General features: G+C 38.7%; 1 protein-coding gene across 1 annotated transcript; it reads right to left on the bottom strand.

Moving 5' to 3' along the window:
- Positions 1 to 1458: 1458 nt before the first annotated feature.
- On the bottom strand, positions 1459 to 14724 carry DNTTIP2 (deoxynucleotidyltransferase terminal interacting protein 2). Its single transcript, XM_043460601.1, has 8 exons — positions 14570 to 14724; positions 12057 to 13693; positions 10580 to 10718; positions 7876 to 7971; positions 6653 to 6817; positions 5327 to 5436; positions 3558 to 3676; positions 1459 to 1706 (listed from the first exon to the last, which is right to left on the bottom strand). The coding sequence occupies exons 1-7, from the start codon at positions 14639 to 14641 to the stop codon at positions 3583 to 3585; spliced, it is 2313 nt and encodes a 770-aa protein (XP_043316536.1). The 5' UTR covers positions 14642 to 14724; the 3' UTR covers positions 1459 to 1706; positions 3558 to 3582.
- Positions 14725 to 20101: the final 5377 nt, after the last annotated feature.

Here is a 20101-nt window from a genome sequence, read left to right as displayed (position 1 = left end):
ACCTCATTTGATACCATGTGGAGTACAAGCCATCTAGCCCAGCCCTGTCCCACTGAAGCATGAGATTGAGTAAACAGTGGCTGTTTTGAATCAGTGCGTCTTGGGGCAGTTTGTTACACAGTGATAAGGAATGAACACCTGTCACCTGAACCTGTAAGCTTCCCCTTTCTCACAGCTGTGTTCAGTGTTTATTGGTAACTTTACATTTCAAAACCACCTCCACAGTTTAGATAACTATGAGTTTAGATAACTCACATTTCATAGTTTGAAACATTCCAACTCTGATAAAACACTGATCTGCTTAAGACAAGTCATGCTACTGACCTTGCTTCAGGGAAATTATAATTTGAATGCATTCCGTCTTCACTTTTAAACAATGAGACCTGAATTTTACGTTCTAGTCAGATGCTTTGGGAGTTTGTAAATCATTTTGTTTCAATCCTAACTGCATGCTTCCAATAAGATGTTGTAGATGGTTATTGTAAACAGTAGTTGTCATTACTTGAGACTGAACTGAACCGGCACCTGCACATATTCCAGAGATGGTACTGAAAATTTTTTCATGTGCGTTTTTCTTGTATTTGCTAGATTTAGAATGCAACCCCTTGAATTTATCCCAATTGCTCAAAGTTTCATTAAATATTTCTGTACAGCCTTTCTTCCTTTTAAAAGCCTGCTATTTATTTTCTGAACAGCCAAGCATGGCTTGTAGTCTGACAGCCTTGTTAGGGAACCCATGAGACATTTCCTCAGGTCTTAAAAACAGGTATAATGGTGTTTCTCTAAAGCAGTTGTTTTTAATCTCATGGCAGAACACTGAACAGAGCTGATTTTTGTGTTAAGATTCTAGGAAGCTGAGAACTTGCCTTCATCAACTGCTAGTTTTCTAATTTCTTCCATCTTCATTTTCCTTTCCCTAATTTCCTTACTTTAAGAAAAACAAACCCCCCCTGCCCAAAAAATAACCAACAACAAAACAACCAAAACTAGCATTGCAAACTATTTTTAAGTTGTCTTAAAAGCATTTTGGGTATCTTTCAAGAGCTCCTTAAGGTACTCTGAAGGCTCTTCTTTCATTCCACTGTATCAGCACTTGGTACACTCTATAATGCTTTTCAGTTGAGAAGTCGTGGTACTTCTGACAGTCATTAGCCTTCAAATAGCTCCAGTAAGTGAACTGAGTTTAGTTGACATAAGCCAAAGTCACTAAACCTGTTTCTTAATGGTTGCTTTGCTTAAAAAAAAACAACAAAAAAACACAAGACAAATACATCCATTATTCAAATACAGATTTTTGTAGACGCCTAAGGGCACTAAGAGACTTCCTTCTCATCTTTACCTAGATAAACTTTGATACTCTGTTTTGAAGATTTAAACTTGTGAAGATCATATCTGAGATACAGCTATGCATCTTACCAGTTTTAATCCCTTAAAGTTAATAGAGGTGACTTAAATTGATTTTTAGTTGAAGTATTTCAGTTTATTTCAGTATTTCACTGAATAAGGTATTTTACATTTGTTAACAAATCTCTACTTTGTTCCAAGTTATTTATGTGACTTAAAAAAATACATGAAGGGACTTCCCTGGTGGTCCAATGGCAAAGACTCCATGCTCCCACTGCAGAGGGTGCAGGTTCAAAACCCGGTCAGGCAACTAAGATTCTGTATAATTTGCAGTGCAGCCAAAAAAAAAAGACTGCAGTATCCTGGAAAAGAAAGAGTATTAGGTAAAAAACTAAGAAAATCTGAATAAAGTATAAACGTAAAGATAATACATATAAAATAATCAGTGGAGACAAAAAAGCGCGTGTTACAACATAACCGTAAGTAAATACAGTGGACCCCTGTACAACACAGGTTTGAACTGGGTGGGTCCACTTATACAGATTTTCCAATAAATCCACACTAAAGTACCGCATGTTCTGCAGGGGCTGACCAGGCGGCTCTGACGCGGAGCTGTGGACACAGAGGGCCTGCTTTAAGTTTCTGACCTTCAGCTGCTTGGGGGTCAGAGCCCCTCACCCCTTTGTTCAAGGATCAGCTATCAGAATACACTTGGTGAGCACCTCTAAGGCGGGTTAGCGAGGTTGGCAACTAGGTTCAATTCTCTTCCTTATCACTGCTTCCCAATCTAGAAAGCTCAAATGCTGCCCTGTGTGGGAAGGACTGGAGATTTCCAATTTTGTGTTCCCTGTAAATGCACTATAGTGTCCCAATTATCTGTCGTAACTGCAGTTTTGAATACCAGATAATTCAACCTATTCTAGCATTCATGAGTCAGAAACCAGCAGGCAAGTTACAAATAGATAAAAAGTTGACCCATTCCCTTGAGCCTGAGAAAAAACTGGGTAAATTCTCAGTTGCACAGAGAAACACAATACAAAAGGGCCACCAGTTTTGAGTGTTCTAAAACGCCAGTAGCGTGAGTTGAAGAAACATTCCGCTAACAATGTCTCCTGGAAGAACGTGTATGAGGTAAATGCTTCTTGTTTTGATAGCTAATTCTCTTATAGCAGATCCTTAACGTAAAACTTAATACTCTTGAAATAAAAGTTTTACTATAAAAATGAACAGATACAGATGCTTCCCTCACTCTGCCTATAAATGTCATTTAGTTTTATTACTAGGCTGATTGTGATCCTGAGCAATAAACACAAAATAGGAAGTTTCTTATTTACTGAAATCCCAAGAAAGCAGTACGGTAGAAAATAGAGGTCCTGTGAATAACGACATAAAGGAAGCAATAAGCCACCAAGAAGCATGAATAGAAATGACTAGTGTTCCTTGGGTGTCATGAGTTGCTTAGCCAGGATGCATATTTCTGTCACTGGAGACTTTACCTCCTGGCCAAGTTAAAATTATTTGAATACTAGTCACTGGAATTTGAATACTATTCACTGGAATACAACATTGAATATGGATAAAAATCTATCTATCTTCCTGTTTCAGTTGCTAAGGAAAGAAACTGTTTCTTTCCTGTTTCTACCTTTAACCTGTTTCTACCTTTCCTGTTTCTACCTTTAACCCAAACTTTCCAAGTAGTCTATCTTTTAAGTCCTTTTCATAGCTTCATTTAGTTCTTTGGTCATATATTAACATAAACATGCTCCAACACTTGTAACATTTCTTTGATTTCAACTGTGACTTTTATACTTGCAACAAGATCTCTGTATCACAGCTTTACCAGTTCTGGATTTGAATGTGCAACGGACATAGGGCATCATCTCCTCCCTATGTACATCTCTACATAATAATTACAGTTTTGCTTATGTCTCTTTGAAAATACTACTTTAAATTTTTTGAATGTCAGCAAACTTTATATTTTCTAAATATTTTGATTGATGTTCTTTTCCTTTTTTCCCTCCTCAAAGGGTCTAAACATAAGTGGATCTTTTGTAGACACACCTATTTTTATTCCATGTGGCAAGTGACTGATTCTCTCTCAAATCAATTTTTTAAAGAGAAATCCCCCCAATAGTGCCAGTCTATGTTACTTTATGTGACGGTCTTGATAATTTTTAAATTATCTTTAGTAAATAAATAAAGAGGAGATGTACAATTTTGTGATTTGCTTGGTGAATCTTAATTACGGAACTTCTTCTTCTTTCGAAACTTCTTTCCTGCTGCATTTGCTGCCTTTTCAGCCATTATCTCTGAGTACTTCCTTCGGTTGTATCTAAAAAAAAAACCAAACCTTTAAGTTCTAAAGTATGACACACCAGACATTAGAAGTTAATGTAACCTTTTGGTGGAGTTTGGGGGGCAGTGGGGGGTGGGGGTGATGGGCAGGTGCTTCTAAATTTTTTTTTTGTTTTGCATTTTCACTATCCATCACATCTGTACCAAGTTCCATCATGAATAAGAAGCCATACTAGGAGCTGGAGACAAAGCAGTGAACGAGTCAGCCACAGTCCCTGCCCTCAGAGCTTGTAGTCTAGTAAGAAAAAAGTGGCCATGGTAGAGGCAGGCTTTTGGAAACTTTCAACTACTAGAGACCCATGCTGTAATTTCTGAGACTGCTATCATGAAGATTACAAAATGTAGGTCAATATATGAAGTAAGCAAAGACTCAATCACCTTGTACCCAACACCTCTGTGGGATAGAAAGAGACAGGATTAAGAGATAGGAAAATGGGAGGAAATCTGACAGTCTGAACATGGGACTAAAGGGAGGTGGTGGTATAAGGACGTGCCCTAAGGGATTGAGGGCAATGCTGTTCAGTCATGACAAACAGGTCACTGGGAGAGGACTAGGATGTATAGAAGGACCAAGTCGGGAGGCCCCAGTCAGCTCTCAGAGGGGCTAATGAGATATTCATTATTGTTCCTGAGGCAGCAGCAGGTTATGTGGCTCTGGACTCAGAAGAGATTCAGACTATACATACATTTGAAAGTCAACAGTATACAGATTAATACAACTTTGTGGGGATGAGATTTCCAGGGAGAGAGAAATAAGCAAGAAAAGAGCATTGCTTATTTCTAAAAGTTTCACCATTACCCAGAATCATTAAAACCTCATAAATATGATCACTTTTACTATTAAACCAGTCTGGAAGTTCAGCAGAAGTTTCTATATAAGGCATGCTTTTAAATCTATGCTATACACATACCTGCTTCAAGGACATTTAAACATACTTAACTGCCCCCATCTCAGGGGGAAAAAAAAATCCAGCTCCATTCACTAGCTGTGCCTCTCTCGTATTGCTCACATCTCTTATTTCGTCAATTCCCTCTCAAGTATCGTCCAGCCTGGTTTCCTCCCCATCACTCCCCTAAAAACTCCTGACAAGGTTACTGTGACGTCCATGTACTAAATCCAGAGGAAGACCTTAGTTCTCAGCTCACTTGCATTCTCAGCAGCATTTATTCCTGTTAACCACTCGCTCTGGCTTCTACCTGCCTGTAACACTCTTTCCTTGACTTCTAGGACACTGCTCTCCTGGTTTTCTTTCTGCCTCACTTCTTTCCTGGTCTCCTTTGTGGGCTCCTCCTCTAGTTAGTCTCATTTCCTTCTAAAGCAGTGGTTCTGAATCGAGAATGCTTATGCATGCCAGGGAACATCTGAAAACATTTGAAGACATTTTTTGAATGTCATGAATTGGGAGGGAGGGGAGTACGCTACCAGCATCTAATGGGCAGACACCAGGAATGCTGTTAAAGATCCTACAGTGTACAGTCCTCCCTAAGAAAGAATTATCCCATCCAATATACCTAATAGTTCTGTTGAGAAACTATGCTAAAGCATTTAAAAATTATCTTGAATTTAAAGTTTTTGCACATTCTAAAGGAAAACATATATTATAAAGTGAAACATAAATTCCTTTACCTTCTGAACTCAGAATCGGCCAGCAGTTCCTCCACAATAGTTCTCTTCCTTTGTTTCTTGGGAACTCGTGAATGGTAGAAGTCAGCAGGATTGTCAACTATGGTTCCAATCTATGAATGAATGATTGAAATAAGTCATGCAATACCTGAAAGCCAAGCTGTTTTCATACCTCAGGGGAGCTCTAACAAAGTACATTTATAGAAAGGAATGGAAAACACAGCTTATATTTTACCAATATTAAAGTTAGTAATTTAATTTTTGCCATTTCTTAAAAAAATCACTTATTCAACCTGCACTGGGTCCTACTAGTGACATTTCTTCATTAAAATTTTTGAGTAAAACTAAAATTCCTTCTATGTAAGTGCTAGACTATAAATTCTTGATGAATAGTCTAAATAGAGGAAAAGTAGGACAGATAAAAGTAACACCTTTTTAGTTTTCCAATTGAACAAGATTGGTACACACATTCTACTATATACCTGTTAGATCTCCTAGGTTATCATAAATGCTGCCAGCTTAGAACCTTCTTACTGAACACTTGGCATTTGTTCATACATTCAACCAAGTAAAATATACAATGTCTATGTGCCAGGAACTGTGCCATGGTTAGGGAAACAGAGAGTATCTGGTCCCTGCCAGTGAATGGCCAGTTTTATAGAAGATCCAAAGAGACACGGCTAAAAATGAAAGTGTAACCTAATATTATGTTGAACAAAACACTCTAGATTCTCTGAAAACTAAGTGGCCAATTCTACCAAATGGAGGTAAAGAAGGTTTCACAAGGATGACATTTTCACTTGGATTTGTATGGGTAAAATTTCACCAAGCAAACATGGCAGAGCCAAACACTAAAGTCAGAATGACTAGACCAGTCTGTGCACATCCTGAGAAGACTGAGCAGCCGAGTGTGTTGGAGCTTAGAGGGCCACGTGACCAAAATAAGGGTTAGTGAACTGGTGTGGGTGCAGATTGTGAAAGGCTACATCACAGGGTAGAGAGTCTATCCTAAAGGTTATAAAGAATCACTGGTGGTATTAACTGATTATCTTGATACCACAGAGGTGTATCATTAATATATGGCACACCCATCTTACAGGTTCCATATTTACAGAGCTCATCTGGAAACCTAGTTACCATTCAGAACATGTCTTTTGTTGAGGAAAGCCATTACAGGCTGATGGTTATCTGAACTGGGTTCTGGCCATTATTATATGGTCTGAGTAGATATACACTGTAAATACACATTTAAGAGAAAACAAGTCACTACAGTGTTTTCCAGACGAAAATCCTCAGAACATCACTACCATTATTCTGTTTGCTTCATACCTGGAAGTACTTAGGGAAGCCATCTCTATCATTTTTCTTGTAAAACCTTTTTGGGTCCATGCTAGCTCTCATCTTCAGTGCTTTGAGATCATTTTTCAGTTCGTCTGTCAGTTCTGGCGCTTTCATACCAAACCATCCATCACCTGCTGTTTTTTGTCGCTCTTGCTGAAATTAAAAATTCCAAAAACAATTAGAAAATTCTAATTTTTAATAAGTAGTGTATAACGACACCCCATTTCAATATTATGAAGAAAATTTCATGAATTAAAAACAAGGTTACTTTACAGGAATGTAAGTATTAGTCTCCAGATACACCTTTCATTAAATGAATTAAATGACAAAAATCCATTTCTCTTGATAAGTTAGAGCACTATCAGTGTCATAAATGAAGGCTCCTTAAAATTTATTTTGTATCTCAGTAAGAACTGCTGACTTGTTGGGAGAATAGTCGACAATGTCGATTTTTTACTGTCTGAGATATCCTACAAGATGTAAAGTATAAAAACATTCTTACTTCTGGAGCCTTTCTGTAAACTTTTAACACTTTTATTCGGTCACCCAGTTGTCTCTTAAGAGTTACTCTCTCCAACAAGCCCGGAATTTGTATTATTTCTAAAATTCAAAATATTTCTATTTTTTGGAAAACTTACAGCAAGTTATTTGCTTAATTTCATTTTTTTGTTCATCAGCAAATATTAGTGTCTACCACCCGCCAGGGTGCTCTGGTCATATCAGTGACATAACTGGCGCACCATCCTCAAATTTCCTCATGTACCATTCATAATTTCTTTATGCTTATTAGTTGAAATGGAAGTAGTCCCATGTATTTTACTCAAGAAATTCCTTGCTTTCATTTGGCAGACTAAATAGGCTGGTGTTTTTAGCTGGTTACATTACTTCAAGAGCTAACAACAGAGTTCCCAGCCTTCTGTGAACAGTATCTATAAGCCGCAACATAGTACGGTGTGGACAGTGACCTCATATGCTGGCTGCCACTGTTTTTAATAAAGGGAAAAAAGACTGTATCCAAATGTGCCTATTGGTATACTTTTACTTTGTGAAAATTTATATGAAATGTGTTTATGAAACCATATTTTATGGGCTCTTAGACATCTGTGATAATTTTCTTTGGAAACATTTTAATTGTACAACCACGTTAGACAAGCTGAATATATATATAGTCAAACACATTAAATGTTCTAAATAACAATCACTGTACTTACTCTGCGTTTTTTCTGAAGTTTATATTTTGATTCACTATATGGTGGGACACAGTAGTTTTTTTCAAATTCAGGAGTAATGACAGTTTTCTGCAGAAGCTACAAAAATATTAAACTGGTTTTAAAATAATGTCAAAATGTATTTTTTTCAACATCTTTGCCTTTAAAAGGAAACATCTCCCACACTGATGACTCCAGATACATTAACCTTTATAGATAGACGTACTACTGCAAAGTTGTTCCTGTCCTTAAATCTGTAAATTATATAAAAATAAAAATGCTTTACTGAAGGGTTATTTTAGGGTATCTATAAAATTAATATTCATCTCAAATTTTTTTTCTAATTTGAATTTGCACACACCAGACATACATTAATGTGTCCACTCGCATTTCATTGGTTTGCAACCAGCCACCTGCACCAACCAACTGGAAAACAAAGACAACAGAAACAATGCTATAGTGTTCTGGAACTTCCCCAAAAAAACAAACAAACAAACACCTGACTAGGCTAAGTTCTTTTGATGTTGACAAAACAGCTTTATGTGATCTGAGACCAGCTAGACTACACAAGCTTTTAATGGTAACCAATTAAATCATGCCATCAAGCAAATCTGCCTTTTGCAACTCAACAACCCATCAGAGATGTTCTTTCAATGTCAATTCATACAAAGATCAACTTCATAGCAGTTATGCACAATTTTTCTTGATATTTAGTTTAACAGTCTCCATTAAATTTTTTCCATTAAACATTGTAAACATCATCTCTGAATACTTATTTCTGTAAAACAGATTCCAAAACGTGTCATTTAAATTTTGATAGGTACCACTAAATTGCCTTGAATCCAAGTAGTACAAACTCCTACCAGAAGTTAATTGGTACCTTTTTTTTTTTTTTTAACATAGCTAACACTGGTGATTATCTCTGTTTTGTCAGTGGTACCTCATGAATGTTTCCATTTGCTGCTGATCATCTTTTTGCGTATTTTTTTTTAGCTGTGTATAAGTCTTTTTCCGTGGAGAAGACCTGCATTTGTTTGGGGTGGGAGGGCGGTGTTCTTTTTCATTTTTATACAAGGTTGTGTTATTAATTTGAAGAATTATATTCTGTATCTTAGTGGTATTAAACGCATGGCCTTTTACTTATCTTTGTTTAGATGTTTTTAATTGCCTAAGTTTAAAAATTTTATGTAGTCAAGTCTGTTAATCTTTTCCTAAATGTATTCTGCATTTTTTGATTACTTGCCTAGGGTAATTAAATACTGTCTTAATACTGTGTATGTGACTAAAAGGAACCTCAGACTCATTAGTCATTTCCCTGGTACAAGAACTAAAGACAGTTCACAAAACCGTTAGCTGGCAGGAACAGTTCACAGGAACGCAGCAAATATTAACGTGGTAAATAACATTTGCAATTATTAAATCCTCAATTCAAATTTAGGACTAGAAGTTGCTGGGTAGCACGGTAGTGGTCTAGACTTTCCTAGCAGTCAGAGAAGAGTGTAAGACATTTATTTTTATTAAGAGCTGGTTGTGTATCAAGTACTATAGTGGGGTTTAGAGTGGTTCCCAACTGAGAGCAACTGGCCATGTTTGAAGACATTGAGGTGGGGGCATGAACTGGCAGAGATGAATGCTACTGCACCTACGGGGTAGAGGCTGGGATGCTGCTCAACATTCTGTAATGCACAGGACATCTGCCCACAACAAGTAATTATCCAGTCCAAACATCAGCTTTGCTGAGGTTGAGAAATCCTGTTTTTTCAGTGCTAAGAACACAGCAGGTAGACAGAGCCAGATCAACAGAGGCACCTTGAAATGCTCTGGGAAACCATTCAAGGACTTAAACAGGAGAATGTCATGGTCAGATGGTATTTTGTGTTTTCAGAATGAGAAATCTAGCAAGACCGTTGAGGACGGCTTGAAGAAGAGGAGGCCAATGCAGTGGTCTAGAAAAAGTAAAACAGATGTCACTAGTCAGTGACAGTGGGGTGGAAAGGAGGGAGTGGAATATTAATAGAAAGTATATAAGAAGCACTGTCCTTCGGGCTTAGTTACTGATTACAAAAGAGAAATAGATTTTGGTGTCATTAACCAGGATAAATAATACAAGAGGAGGAGCTGGTTCAGGCAAGGAAGAAGAGAAGGGCAATTAGTGAAGTCAAGTGCCTGAGCACATCTGAATGAACAAAGAATAGGCACCTGAGTTTAAAGACCTGTGTAGGCTGCAAGACTAGAAAATACGACAGATTTAGGAGGAAGCCATTCAAGGTGGCAGCAGAAACCAAGGGCTTATATAAGGTTACCTAACATGTAATTTCCTTCTAAAAATGTATCTACAATTTTATGTCTATGAGTACATATGCTTTTTCCTGGTGGGGTTAATGGGTACTCACAGCTTTCAGATTTTCAACAGAGTCCAACGCAGTGAAGAATGAAAAGTATAGCAAGAAAAAACAAAAAAACTCTGGGATCATAACTGGTGCTCGCCAGAAGAGGAATACTGATCCTACATTAGTTTTCAAATGTCACCTTTAGCTGGGATTTTATGATAAAAAAGAAATGACTCTCCTGGAAAGAGAGAAAAAAGTAGCACAGTAGGCTAATGTGGTTTCACTGTAAGAAAACTAGTCTCTTACCAAGGACAAATCATTTCTAGAAGTGACTGGTGAGTTCTATGAAAACCAGTGGGCTACTCTGTGCAGCTTACCTCATCTTTCCTTTTCTCTTTTATCTGTGTTAGGGTTCTCTTGTTCAACTGTAGCTTGTCTGCATTGAAATTAATATACAAACCACCCAGTTCCTTAATATTCAGTCCAGGATCTATGCTGCTGCTCGTCAACTTCAGACTGAAAGAGAAATGATCACTTTTTAAGTGATTAAGAAATAATCTTTAGATCGTTTAGCAATTCAAAATGAAAACTGAGACTTTTCATTTAGAAGAAATTATAGGATAAATAATGAATTAAGTCTTTGGAGAGCACATCCAAATTTATTCCCCAAATTTTCTTAAAAGAGGATTAAGGCCATATTATAAGTCAACAGACATCATACACGTATTTTACAAGGAAAAAATTACAGAAAAAAGGAGGAAATAATCTGGCATTTAGCTCAATTTCATATGTAGGTAGTAAATTAATAAACATCCATATTCTTCCATCTCAAAAGCCAATGAGACAGACACGGCCCTCTTCTCTGTACTTCTAAGTTATCCAAACTTGGAATGTTTTCCTGAGTATTTAAAGACATTTAGTAGTGCCTCTAAATCAGTGAGTTTTAAACAACAGTGAGCATCTGTATTCTCCATCAGAGCTTAAAAAAAATTTAACTGTCATACCCTAGACCCACCAAATCAGAATCTTTAGCAGTTGGCTTGGGCTTCTGCTGTATTTATGTAACTACTAAAGTCTTTCTTATAAGTACACTTATAAACACTTGGACTTAGTTTCTTCCCTAATTATTCATATAAACTGAGCAGTTTAAAGTTTCCATAAACAACCAACAAGGCACTCAATTACAGTGCCTTGGCAGTGATTATCAACCCTGAGTGTATGTTACAGTTATCCTGGGAAAGGGTGTGGCTTGTTAAAATAAGTACACTGAGACTAGTCTCAGAGATTTCATTGGTTTAGAGTGAAGACTAAAGACACTAGAGTGAAGACATCTGTTAATGTACAGTTCCTTAACCAAGGATACCTGTATTTTCAGTGGATCCACTGCCACCAAAGGCCTGTGCCTGGGAAAAACAAATTTGGAAAACAGAAAAACTAAAGAAACCGCCCCCAAAGAGTGCTTTTAAATGGCAGTAGATGGGATTACAGGTTACTATTTTTCTCATTTTTCCTCTATTTTTCAATTTCTCTACAATCAACATGTATAAAAAAGCCAAGTTACCTTCCTTCCCTTTTGTATGTTGCTCTTCATAATCATGCAAGAAAATCTTAACAGATCATTTTTAATACACCATCAAACAGGGTACTTTTAGCTCTCACCAGTGGGAAAAATATGACTAACAAAGGCACCCAAATAAACAAGGGAAACCCTGACAGATAACAAAGCTCTTTTATAAAGAACCCAAAGCAGTAATTTTTTTCAGTTCTATGCTTTGTAATATTTCTATGGTAAATTATTGCCACTTGAAGCACGTATCAAAAGCTTACTTTAAAAAAATAAAAGATAAAACTTACAGTTTAGATTTTGTGTTACTTAGCAAGTTGTCTTCATCACTAAACTCATTATCTTTATTTCTGTCATGGTCTGATAGTTCTTCTTCACTTTCTTCCTCTTCTTCTTCCTCCTCCTCCTCCTCCTCCTCAATGGCAACCTCACTTGCCTTGTCTTCTTCATCCAAGTAAAAATTTTTATCAGCACTCAATCCGGGAGTAGTGTCAATCACAAACAATGCATTGTCACGTGACAGACTTTCTGAGTCTCCATTTAGGGACTCTTTGTTACCCTTATTTTCAACAAAACACACAGTGTCCTCTTCATTCTCACTGTGTTCAGACTGCTGGCTTTCATCACTGCTGAGAACTAACAAAACAGAATCATCTTTATCCTGAGTTGTGTTGAACTCAAGTTTACTTGGTTTGGTAACACTCTCAGAATCTACCTCCTTTTCTTCGCTCATGTCTTCACTGACACCTATAACTGTGCACTCTTCTTCATCACTATCACTATCATCACCAGGTTCTGAACTGTCACTTGTTTTTATGGCATTCTTTCTCTCTCCATTCCATCTGTCCATTTTCACAACAGCAAATGTTTGGGCTAACGATTTCATCACAGCCTCACAGTTCAGAGTTGTGGACTCTGATGTGGTTTTGTTACTTTCAGGGGTTGAATGCCTTTGAGAAACTAACTGCTGAAGGCCAGTGTCCTGAAGTTCAGAAAGATTCTTCAACTGAGAGTTCTTTTCATTACCTTCTTTTCCCCCAACTATTATTTTTTTGGCTTCTTCATCTAAACTTTTACAATTCTGCTTTGATATTTCTTTGAGAGGTGAAATACTGTCCTGCTTTTCCTCTCTTATGGTAAAATTTCGGGTTTTTTTCACTGCTAGTTTTTTTTCTGAAATTCCAAAGACGGAATCATCATCAGGGTCATTATAAATTTCATTATTAGAGAAATTTGACTTATTTATCTGAGAAAGTGATCTTGCTGGTAAACGAGAAGTTCGTCTGTTAACTGAATCCTCTAAATTCACAGGTGTATGTGTGATTTCCTTCTCATTTTCTAGTACAATCTTAGTATCATTCTCCTCAGTTTGTGCCTGTAATTTCCTTTGCATACTCCTTGTTGTTCTCCTAGTTGCAATTCCATTAAATGAAGAAACGTCTGAGCACGATGACTCAGTGTCAGAAATAACTTCCACATGGCATTCTTGCTTTGGCTCTCTTTGGGATTTAGCCTTACTTCTTCTGGTTGTCATTTCTGTGCCAGGTATAATTCTAGAAATACCTGAAACATGTGATTCTGCTTCAGAGACTTCTTCTTCAGTATGAGACTCACTTACCCGAGTTATTTTCAGCCTTTTCCTTACACTAGAAACTGGGGTGCCTGCAACTAAGATCTGTCTTCTCCTAGTTACTCTGAAAATAGGATCCTGGACCTCAGACACAGAACAATTTGACTCTGCTTCAGAGATCTCGCCATCTGTCGAAGGTTTGTTCATTTCTGGTAATGAGCCTGTAGTTCCACTCTTCCTGGTTTTAGGAGTCGGACTTCGTTCTGGAGTGGTCTGTGATTCAGCAGTATTTGGGTTATCAGGTGAAGACCCCTTCCTGCCTTTTGGGTGCACTTGAAGTCTTGTGACAACAGAATTCTGTAAGCCAAATAGATTGTAATTTAGGTAGGGCTGGGACAAGGGCAAAGCGAATGAGGCACTCCCTTCAAAAGCAAATTTTAAGGGGGCACTGGAAAAACTCAGTAAACAAAAATAATGCAAAACAATAACTACCATCACCACCCACAATTTAAAAAATCAACAGCCAGATACTGGATCTGACTTCGCATTTGCAGGCTCTGCCTCACTAGCGTCACCTCAGTCCTGACTTTAGGAAACAAAACAACTGCAAATAAAAATTTTCCTCACGCAAGGTCACAAATGCTTGGTGGCCTTACATTCCGACACACACACAGGAAAAGAACAAAGAACCCAACGATGTGTTCAGGAAAACACGCCAATGGAATCGGTCGCTGTCCTTACTTTTCATATCTACGTGTACTAATACTAATGCTCCCTTCCCTTCATCGCAGCATCAGAGACAGCAGACAACTAGCACCACTGAATTACGAGGTGACGTCACCGCAGTCCTCTCCACTCCAGAAGGAAATGCTGTCAGGGCACAGTCAGTCTTCCCACGTGAAAACGGTGCCTTCTCCAATCCACGCTTGGCTCACGCTTGGCGGCCGAAATTAATTCTCCTTTAAAGTAAGGTTAAAAAGCGAGCACTGCATCTGCATTACGGAGCTGAACTACGCACATCAAGTTACCTATTACCTGCCAAGGATTACCTTAAAAGATTCCAATGTGGTCTTTAGAAGCTACAGGCTTAGAGGGGAGCCTGGTACGCAGAAGCACGCCGCCAGTTCTGGCTTTTCTGCCGTTCCTTCCCCAGGCTCCACCACCGCCCACCTTCCTCAGCACCGCTCTGCGAAGCAGTTAAAAGAAATGAGAGAGACTTTCGAGTTCTCCTACCTTCTTCCGCGAGCTTTCAACTGACGTGGCTTGGTTCCCGGCCCGAGGCCGCGAAGATCTAGTAACCACCATCTTCCAGGCGTGCGGCTCCCGCGGCCGCCCTGTTCCGACGCCCCGGAAGTACGTCAGAGATGCGCCTCACTCGCGTTTGCCGCGAGAATCTCGGAACTCAAGAGAATCTCGTGCCGTCTCCGCCCCTCAGACCTAGGTCGAGGCAATCCGAGCCGGGATTCCGAAGGGCTCCGGTTTTAGAGTTCAGTACAGTGCGGGACTTCCCTGGTGGCAGACGGTAAAGCGTCTACCTACAATGCGGGAGCCCTGGGTTCAGTCCCTGGGTCGCGAAGATCTCCTGGAGAAGGAAATGGCAACCCACTCCAGTATTCTTGCCTGGAAAATCCCATGAACGGAGGAGCCTGGTAGGCTACAGTCCATGGGGTCGCAAAGAGTCGGATTGAGCGACTTCACTTGGATTCACTCACAGTGCGGTAGAAGACAGACCAGGCTGGTGCAGGGAGAGACCTTCCCGCAATGATCTAGGGCCCTTGTCCTCATTACACCCGAATGAATTCGAAATTAGCATCATGTGCCCCACTACATGTATCCTCTCATTTGTTCAGCAAAAGTCTTAATGTAGCCATGGTTATGGTCAAAGGAGACGTTTGCATTATCTATCCCAACACCTTAAATGCCCCTCCCACACACACACTCTTGTATTATGTGTGAAGTTAAACATAAATAAAAGCCCTAGTTAGAGTAAAAGACGTGTTTGCTAAATGCCCAGGAACTCGACTACTTAGGAAGGAAGCTATATAATTTAAAGGTGAGATCGTGAGTAGGGATGGGGAAAAAGCAGAATAGAGGAATGTTAAATTACAAAGGAGAGAGCTTTTTTAAAAAGGTTTTGTTTTTTTTTTTTCAGTGAAAGGAAAAGAATGACCAGAATCAAGAAAAGCTTTTTGATTTTTCCTTCAGAATGAAGAGAGAAGAGCTAGAATATGTTTGAGAGCAATGGATTGAAGAAGTAAACAGACGTTGGAGATGAGAACGCGCGCCTCATCGTATCTTTTCTCTCCTACTTTATAACAGAAAACTTTTTTTTTTTTTTTGCCTTAAAGTCACAAAGTACAGAATTTTCAGTGGGCACACTGCCCTCAGCTAAATAACTCCTCTCATAGTTTTCCTTGCAGACAGATACGGCTGTTTGAGCTAATTACAGATCATTAAGTGTTGGGTAGTTCTCTAGAGACCTCTTAAAAGAGGTTCTCCTTGCCTTTGACTTCATTCCACTCCCTGGAGAGTCATGTTCCCTGGTTTTCAAGCGGCAATCTTGTGCCATGAAGAGGAGAGCCATGCTTTAAGGATCGCAGAGCAGTGACAAAGAAGTTTCTGACAAATTGGGGAACTGCCATATCAGTTGTTATTGCAGTCACTTTGTGACCCCACGAATTGGAGCACGCCAGGCTTCCCTTTCACTACTGTCTCCCAGTTTGCACAAACTCACATCCGGAGATGCCATCCAGTCGTCTCATTCTGTCATCCCGTTCTCCTCCTGCCCTCAATCTTTCCCAGCATCAGGGTCTTTTCCAGTAAGTCAGCTCTTTGCATCAGGTGGCCAAAGTACTGGAGTTTCAGCTTCAGCATCAGTCATTCCGATGAACGCCCAGGACTGATCTTTAGGATGGACTGGTTGGATCTCCTTGCTGTCCAAGGGACTCTCGAGCCTTCTCAGTACTGAAGTTTGAAAGCATCAGTTCTTCAGTGCTCGGACTTTATGGTCCAACTCTCACATCTTGTACATGACTACTGGAAAAACCATAGATTTGACTATACAGACCTTTGCTGGCAAAGTTGTACCTCTGCTTTTTAATATACTGTCTAGGTTTGTCATAGCTTTTCTTCCAAGGAGCAAGTGTCTTGTTCTAAACAGACTTAATTTTAGAGCTGTTTCACCTGAGAGAAACATCTCTCACTTTAAATCACTGTTATTTGGGTATTTTCTGAGTTTTGCAGCTGAGCCTAATCCTAGCTAAAGAATGGAATTTTTTTTTAAAAAATGGAGATGGAGCTACAGAGGAATGCTCCTTCCTTTGAGGCAAGAGGGAAAAGATAATTGAAGCAGAGAGGAGACTGTAAATGCAGGGGAATTAAAGTGGAGAGAAGAGGAGGGGATCTGAGAGAACATCAATCTATGTAAGTTGGAGTAGGTAAGAAAGAACAGAAGACATTTAAAATTTGAAGAGGTGATGGGATGGGGTAGAGGAAGGAAGGTGAAGCAACAAAGTGGGTAATGGAGATCAAAGCAGCAGACAACAGCTTCAATCATAGTAACCAGTAGAGCACTTACTATATGCTGTTACTAAGTGCTTTACATGCATTAACTCATTTAATATAAACTTATGTATAACATTTAATATATATGACCACTTTAACATGAACAAATGCATGAAAATAGAAATTAAGATTACAGGAGTTGTGTAGAAAATCAGGAGAGTATTATGAATATAAAACCAGTGTGTACTATTCACTTACAAGTATGACTCCTTTAAAATGAAACAACAGCAGCAACAAAACACTCCCAAGTATTTATAATCTAAAAAGTTCAAGAACAAAAATAAAATACTAAGATTAAAATGTTAGTACATATTAATAATATAAGAAGACTGGACTGGTCTGCTGATCAGGGGCAAAACTGTGAAGTGTTCTTTTTGAACTGAACAGGTCTGCCATGTTTCCCCATCTCTGCCTTCTTTACCTGCTCTCTTCTTTACCCAAAGTGGATTTTGGGAAGAGAGAGTAAATATAAAAACACAGTAATTATTACTCAGGCCTAAAGGGAAACTCTCCCATAATAGTCTATTTTACTAACTAAAAATCTTAAATTATAGGGTTGAATCTCTCGCAGGAATTTTAACCAAAAGATGACAGTTTTAGTTCAATTCAGTTCAGTCGCTCAGTCGTGTCCGACTCTTTGCAACGCCATGGACTGCAGCACACCAGACCTCCCTGTCCATTACCAACTCCCGGAGTTTACCCAAACTCATGTCCATTAAGTCAGTGATGCCATCCAACCATCTCATCCTCTGTTGTCCCCTTCTCCTCCTACCCTCAATTTTCCCAGCATCAGGGTCTTTTCAAATGAGAGTTTTAGTGCATATGCCTAAAAATGCATACTATTCATGGTCACTTTACATTACTACATACAAAATATTACTTTTAAATTAAGTTTGACTGGTAAGATGGTCTCCATTGATCCTATCCTCTTCATACTCTTGAGTATGGCTAGACCTAGTTTCTTGTAATGAAAAAAACGTAACAGAAGTGATGGGTGTCACTTTCAAGATGAGATTACAAAAAAGGCTGGCTTCTCTCTTGTACTTTCTCATTCATTCTGTGAGAAGCTAGTAATTGCTTGCTATGAGCTGCCCTACAGAGATGGCCATGTGACAAGGAAGTGAGGAAGGCCCCTGGCCAAAAAGGAAACTGAGTCCAGTCAACAACCTCATGAGCAAGCTTGGAAGGAGACCAACCTCAGTCAAGCACACAAAGGAGACTGGAGTCCCAGATGACCATGATTGCCACATTTTGAGGCGCCCTGAGGTATCCAGGTGCAGCAATAGATAATACAGTCAATACTAATTCTGTCTGTCCTAAAAATTTCATGTAAAGGAAATAATGTATTTTCATGTCCAGCTTCTTTCACTCAGCCTATTTCTGAGACTCATCCATATTACTGTGTATGAAAGTGAAAGTGAAGTCACTCAGTCGTGTCTGACTCTTCACGACCCCATGGACTGTAGCCTACCAGGCTCTTCAGTCCATGGGATTTTCCAGGCAAGAGTACTGGAGTGGGTTGCCATTTCCTTCTCTAGGGGATCTTCCCGACCCAGGGATCAAACCCAGGTCTCCCTCATTGCAGGCAGACACTTTACCATCTGAGCTACCAGGGAAACCAGTGTAGTAATATATATTATTACTATATAAACCAGCAGTAATATATATTGTGTATACCAGTAGTTATTTTTTTTTAATTGCTGATTATACTACAATTCAGACTTCTCAGGTGGTGCTAGTGGTAAAAAAAAAACCCGCCTGCCCATGAAGGAGACATAGAAGACACAGGTTCGATCCCTGGGTCTGAAAGATCCCCTGGAGGAGGGCATATCAACCCACTCCAGTATTCTTGCTTGGAGAATCCCAGGGACAGAGGAGCCTGGTGGGCCACAGTCCATAGAGTCACAAAGAGTCGGACATGACTGAGGCAAATTAGCACTACTATTTAGCATGCATACTACAATTCATCTATCCATTCAACTACTGCTAAACATCTGGGTTGTTTCCAGGTGTTATGAGTAAAGTGCTATGTTGTTGTTTAGTTGCTAAGTCATGTCCAGCTCTCTGCCACCCCGTGGACTGTAGCCTACCAAGGTTCTCTGTCCATGGGATTTTCCAGGCAAGAATACTGGAGTGAGTTGTGATTTCCTCCTCCAGGGGATTTTCCTGACCCAGAGATCAAACCTGCATCTCCTGCATTGGCAGGGGCATTCTTTACTGCTGAGCCACCACGGAATTCCAAAGTACTATAGATATTGGTATATGTCTTTTTCAGATATATGATTTCTCTTGAGTAAATACCTAGGAGTGGAGTTGCTGGGTCACATGGTACATTTTGTAAGAAATCTCAAGTTCTTTTTCATAGTAGTTGTACCATTTTACTGGACTATGTGAGAGTTGCTTCCTCTACATCCTTGCCACCACTTGCTACTGTCAGTCTTTAAAAATTTTAGCTACTTTGGTGATATTTCATTATGGGTTTAATTGGCATTTCCCTGATGACTAATGATGTTGAACATCTTATATGAGTATTCTTACTATTATGTCTTCTTTGGGAAAAAAAAAAATCTGTCCTAAATTTTGCCTAATTTTTCTTGGGTTGTCTTAAGCTGTAAGAAGTTCTTTAAACACTCTGGATACAAGATCCTTATCAGATGTATGATTTTCAAGTATCTTATCCTGTTTTTAGGTTGCCTTTTGACTTTCTTGATGGTGTTTTGACTTTCTTGATGGAGGTTTGAAGTTTTTAAAAAAATTTATTGAAGTGTAGTAGCTTTACAATTTTGTATTAATTTTTACTATACAGCAAAGTGATTCAGTTATACATACACACACACACACACACACACACACACACACATTCTTTTTCATATTCTTTTCCATTATGGCTTATCTTGAATGGTGTTTTTGAAGTTCAATTTAAAAACATTTATGTCCAATTTATTTTTCATAAGATATTTATTGCACATATTTCATTGAGTCTGTGGCTCACATTTTCATTTTCTTGACAGTATATTTTTAACAACATAAGATTTTAATTTTGATTAAATCTGGTTATTGATATTTTCCTTTATGGTTATTTTTTTGGTGTTATTAGAAAACTCAGAAGCCAGTTTTCATTTTTTTGCTTTATTCTAATTCCACACATATCAAAATGAATCAAGTATTTCAAATGAAAAAAGAGACCAGAAGGAAAAACAG

Source organism: Cervus canadensis, chromosome 2 (genome assembly GCF_019320065.1).
Source record: "Cervus canadensis isolate Bull #8, Minnesota chromosome 2, ASM1932006v1, whole genome shotgun sequence".
Taxonomy (NCBI): Eukaryota; Metazoa; Chordata; class Mammalia; order Artiodactyla; family Cervidae; genus Cervus; species Cervus canadensis.
This window is presented reverse-complemented; position numbering and strand designations above follow the sequence as displayed.

Excerpts from the sequence above, each read along its gene's own strand:
- DNTTIP2 (XM_043460601.1), bottom strand. The coding sequence starts at position 14,641 with ATGGTGGTTACTAGATCTTCGCGGCCTCGGGCCGGGAACCAAGCCACG. Across the intron at positions 7,972-10,579 it reads AAGAGAAAAGGAAAGATGAG|CTTCTGCAGAAAACTGTCAT; the intron begins GTAAGCTGCACA and ends ATATTTTTGTAG. Across the intron at positions 3,677-5,326 it reads GCCGATTCTGAGTTCAGAAG|ATACAACCGAAGGAAGTACT; the intron begins GTAAAGGAATTT and ends TTTTTTTTTTAG.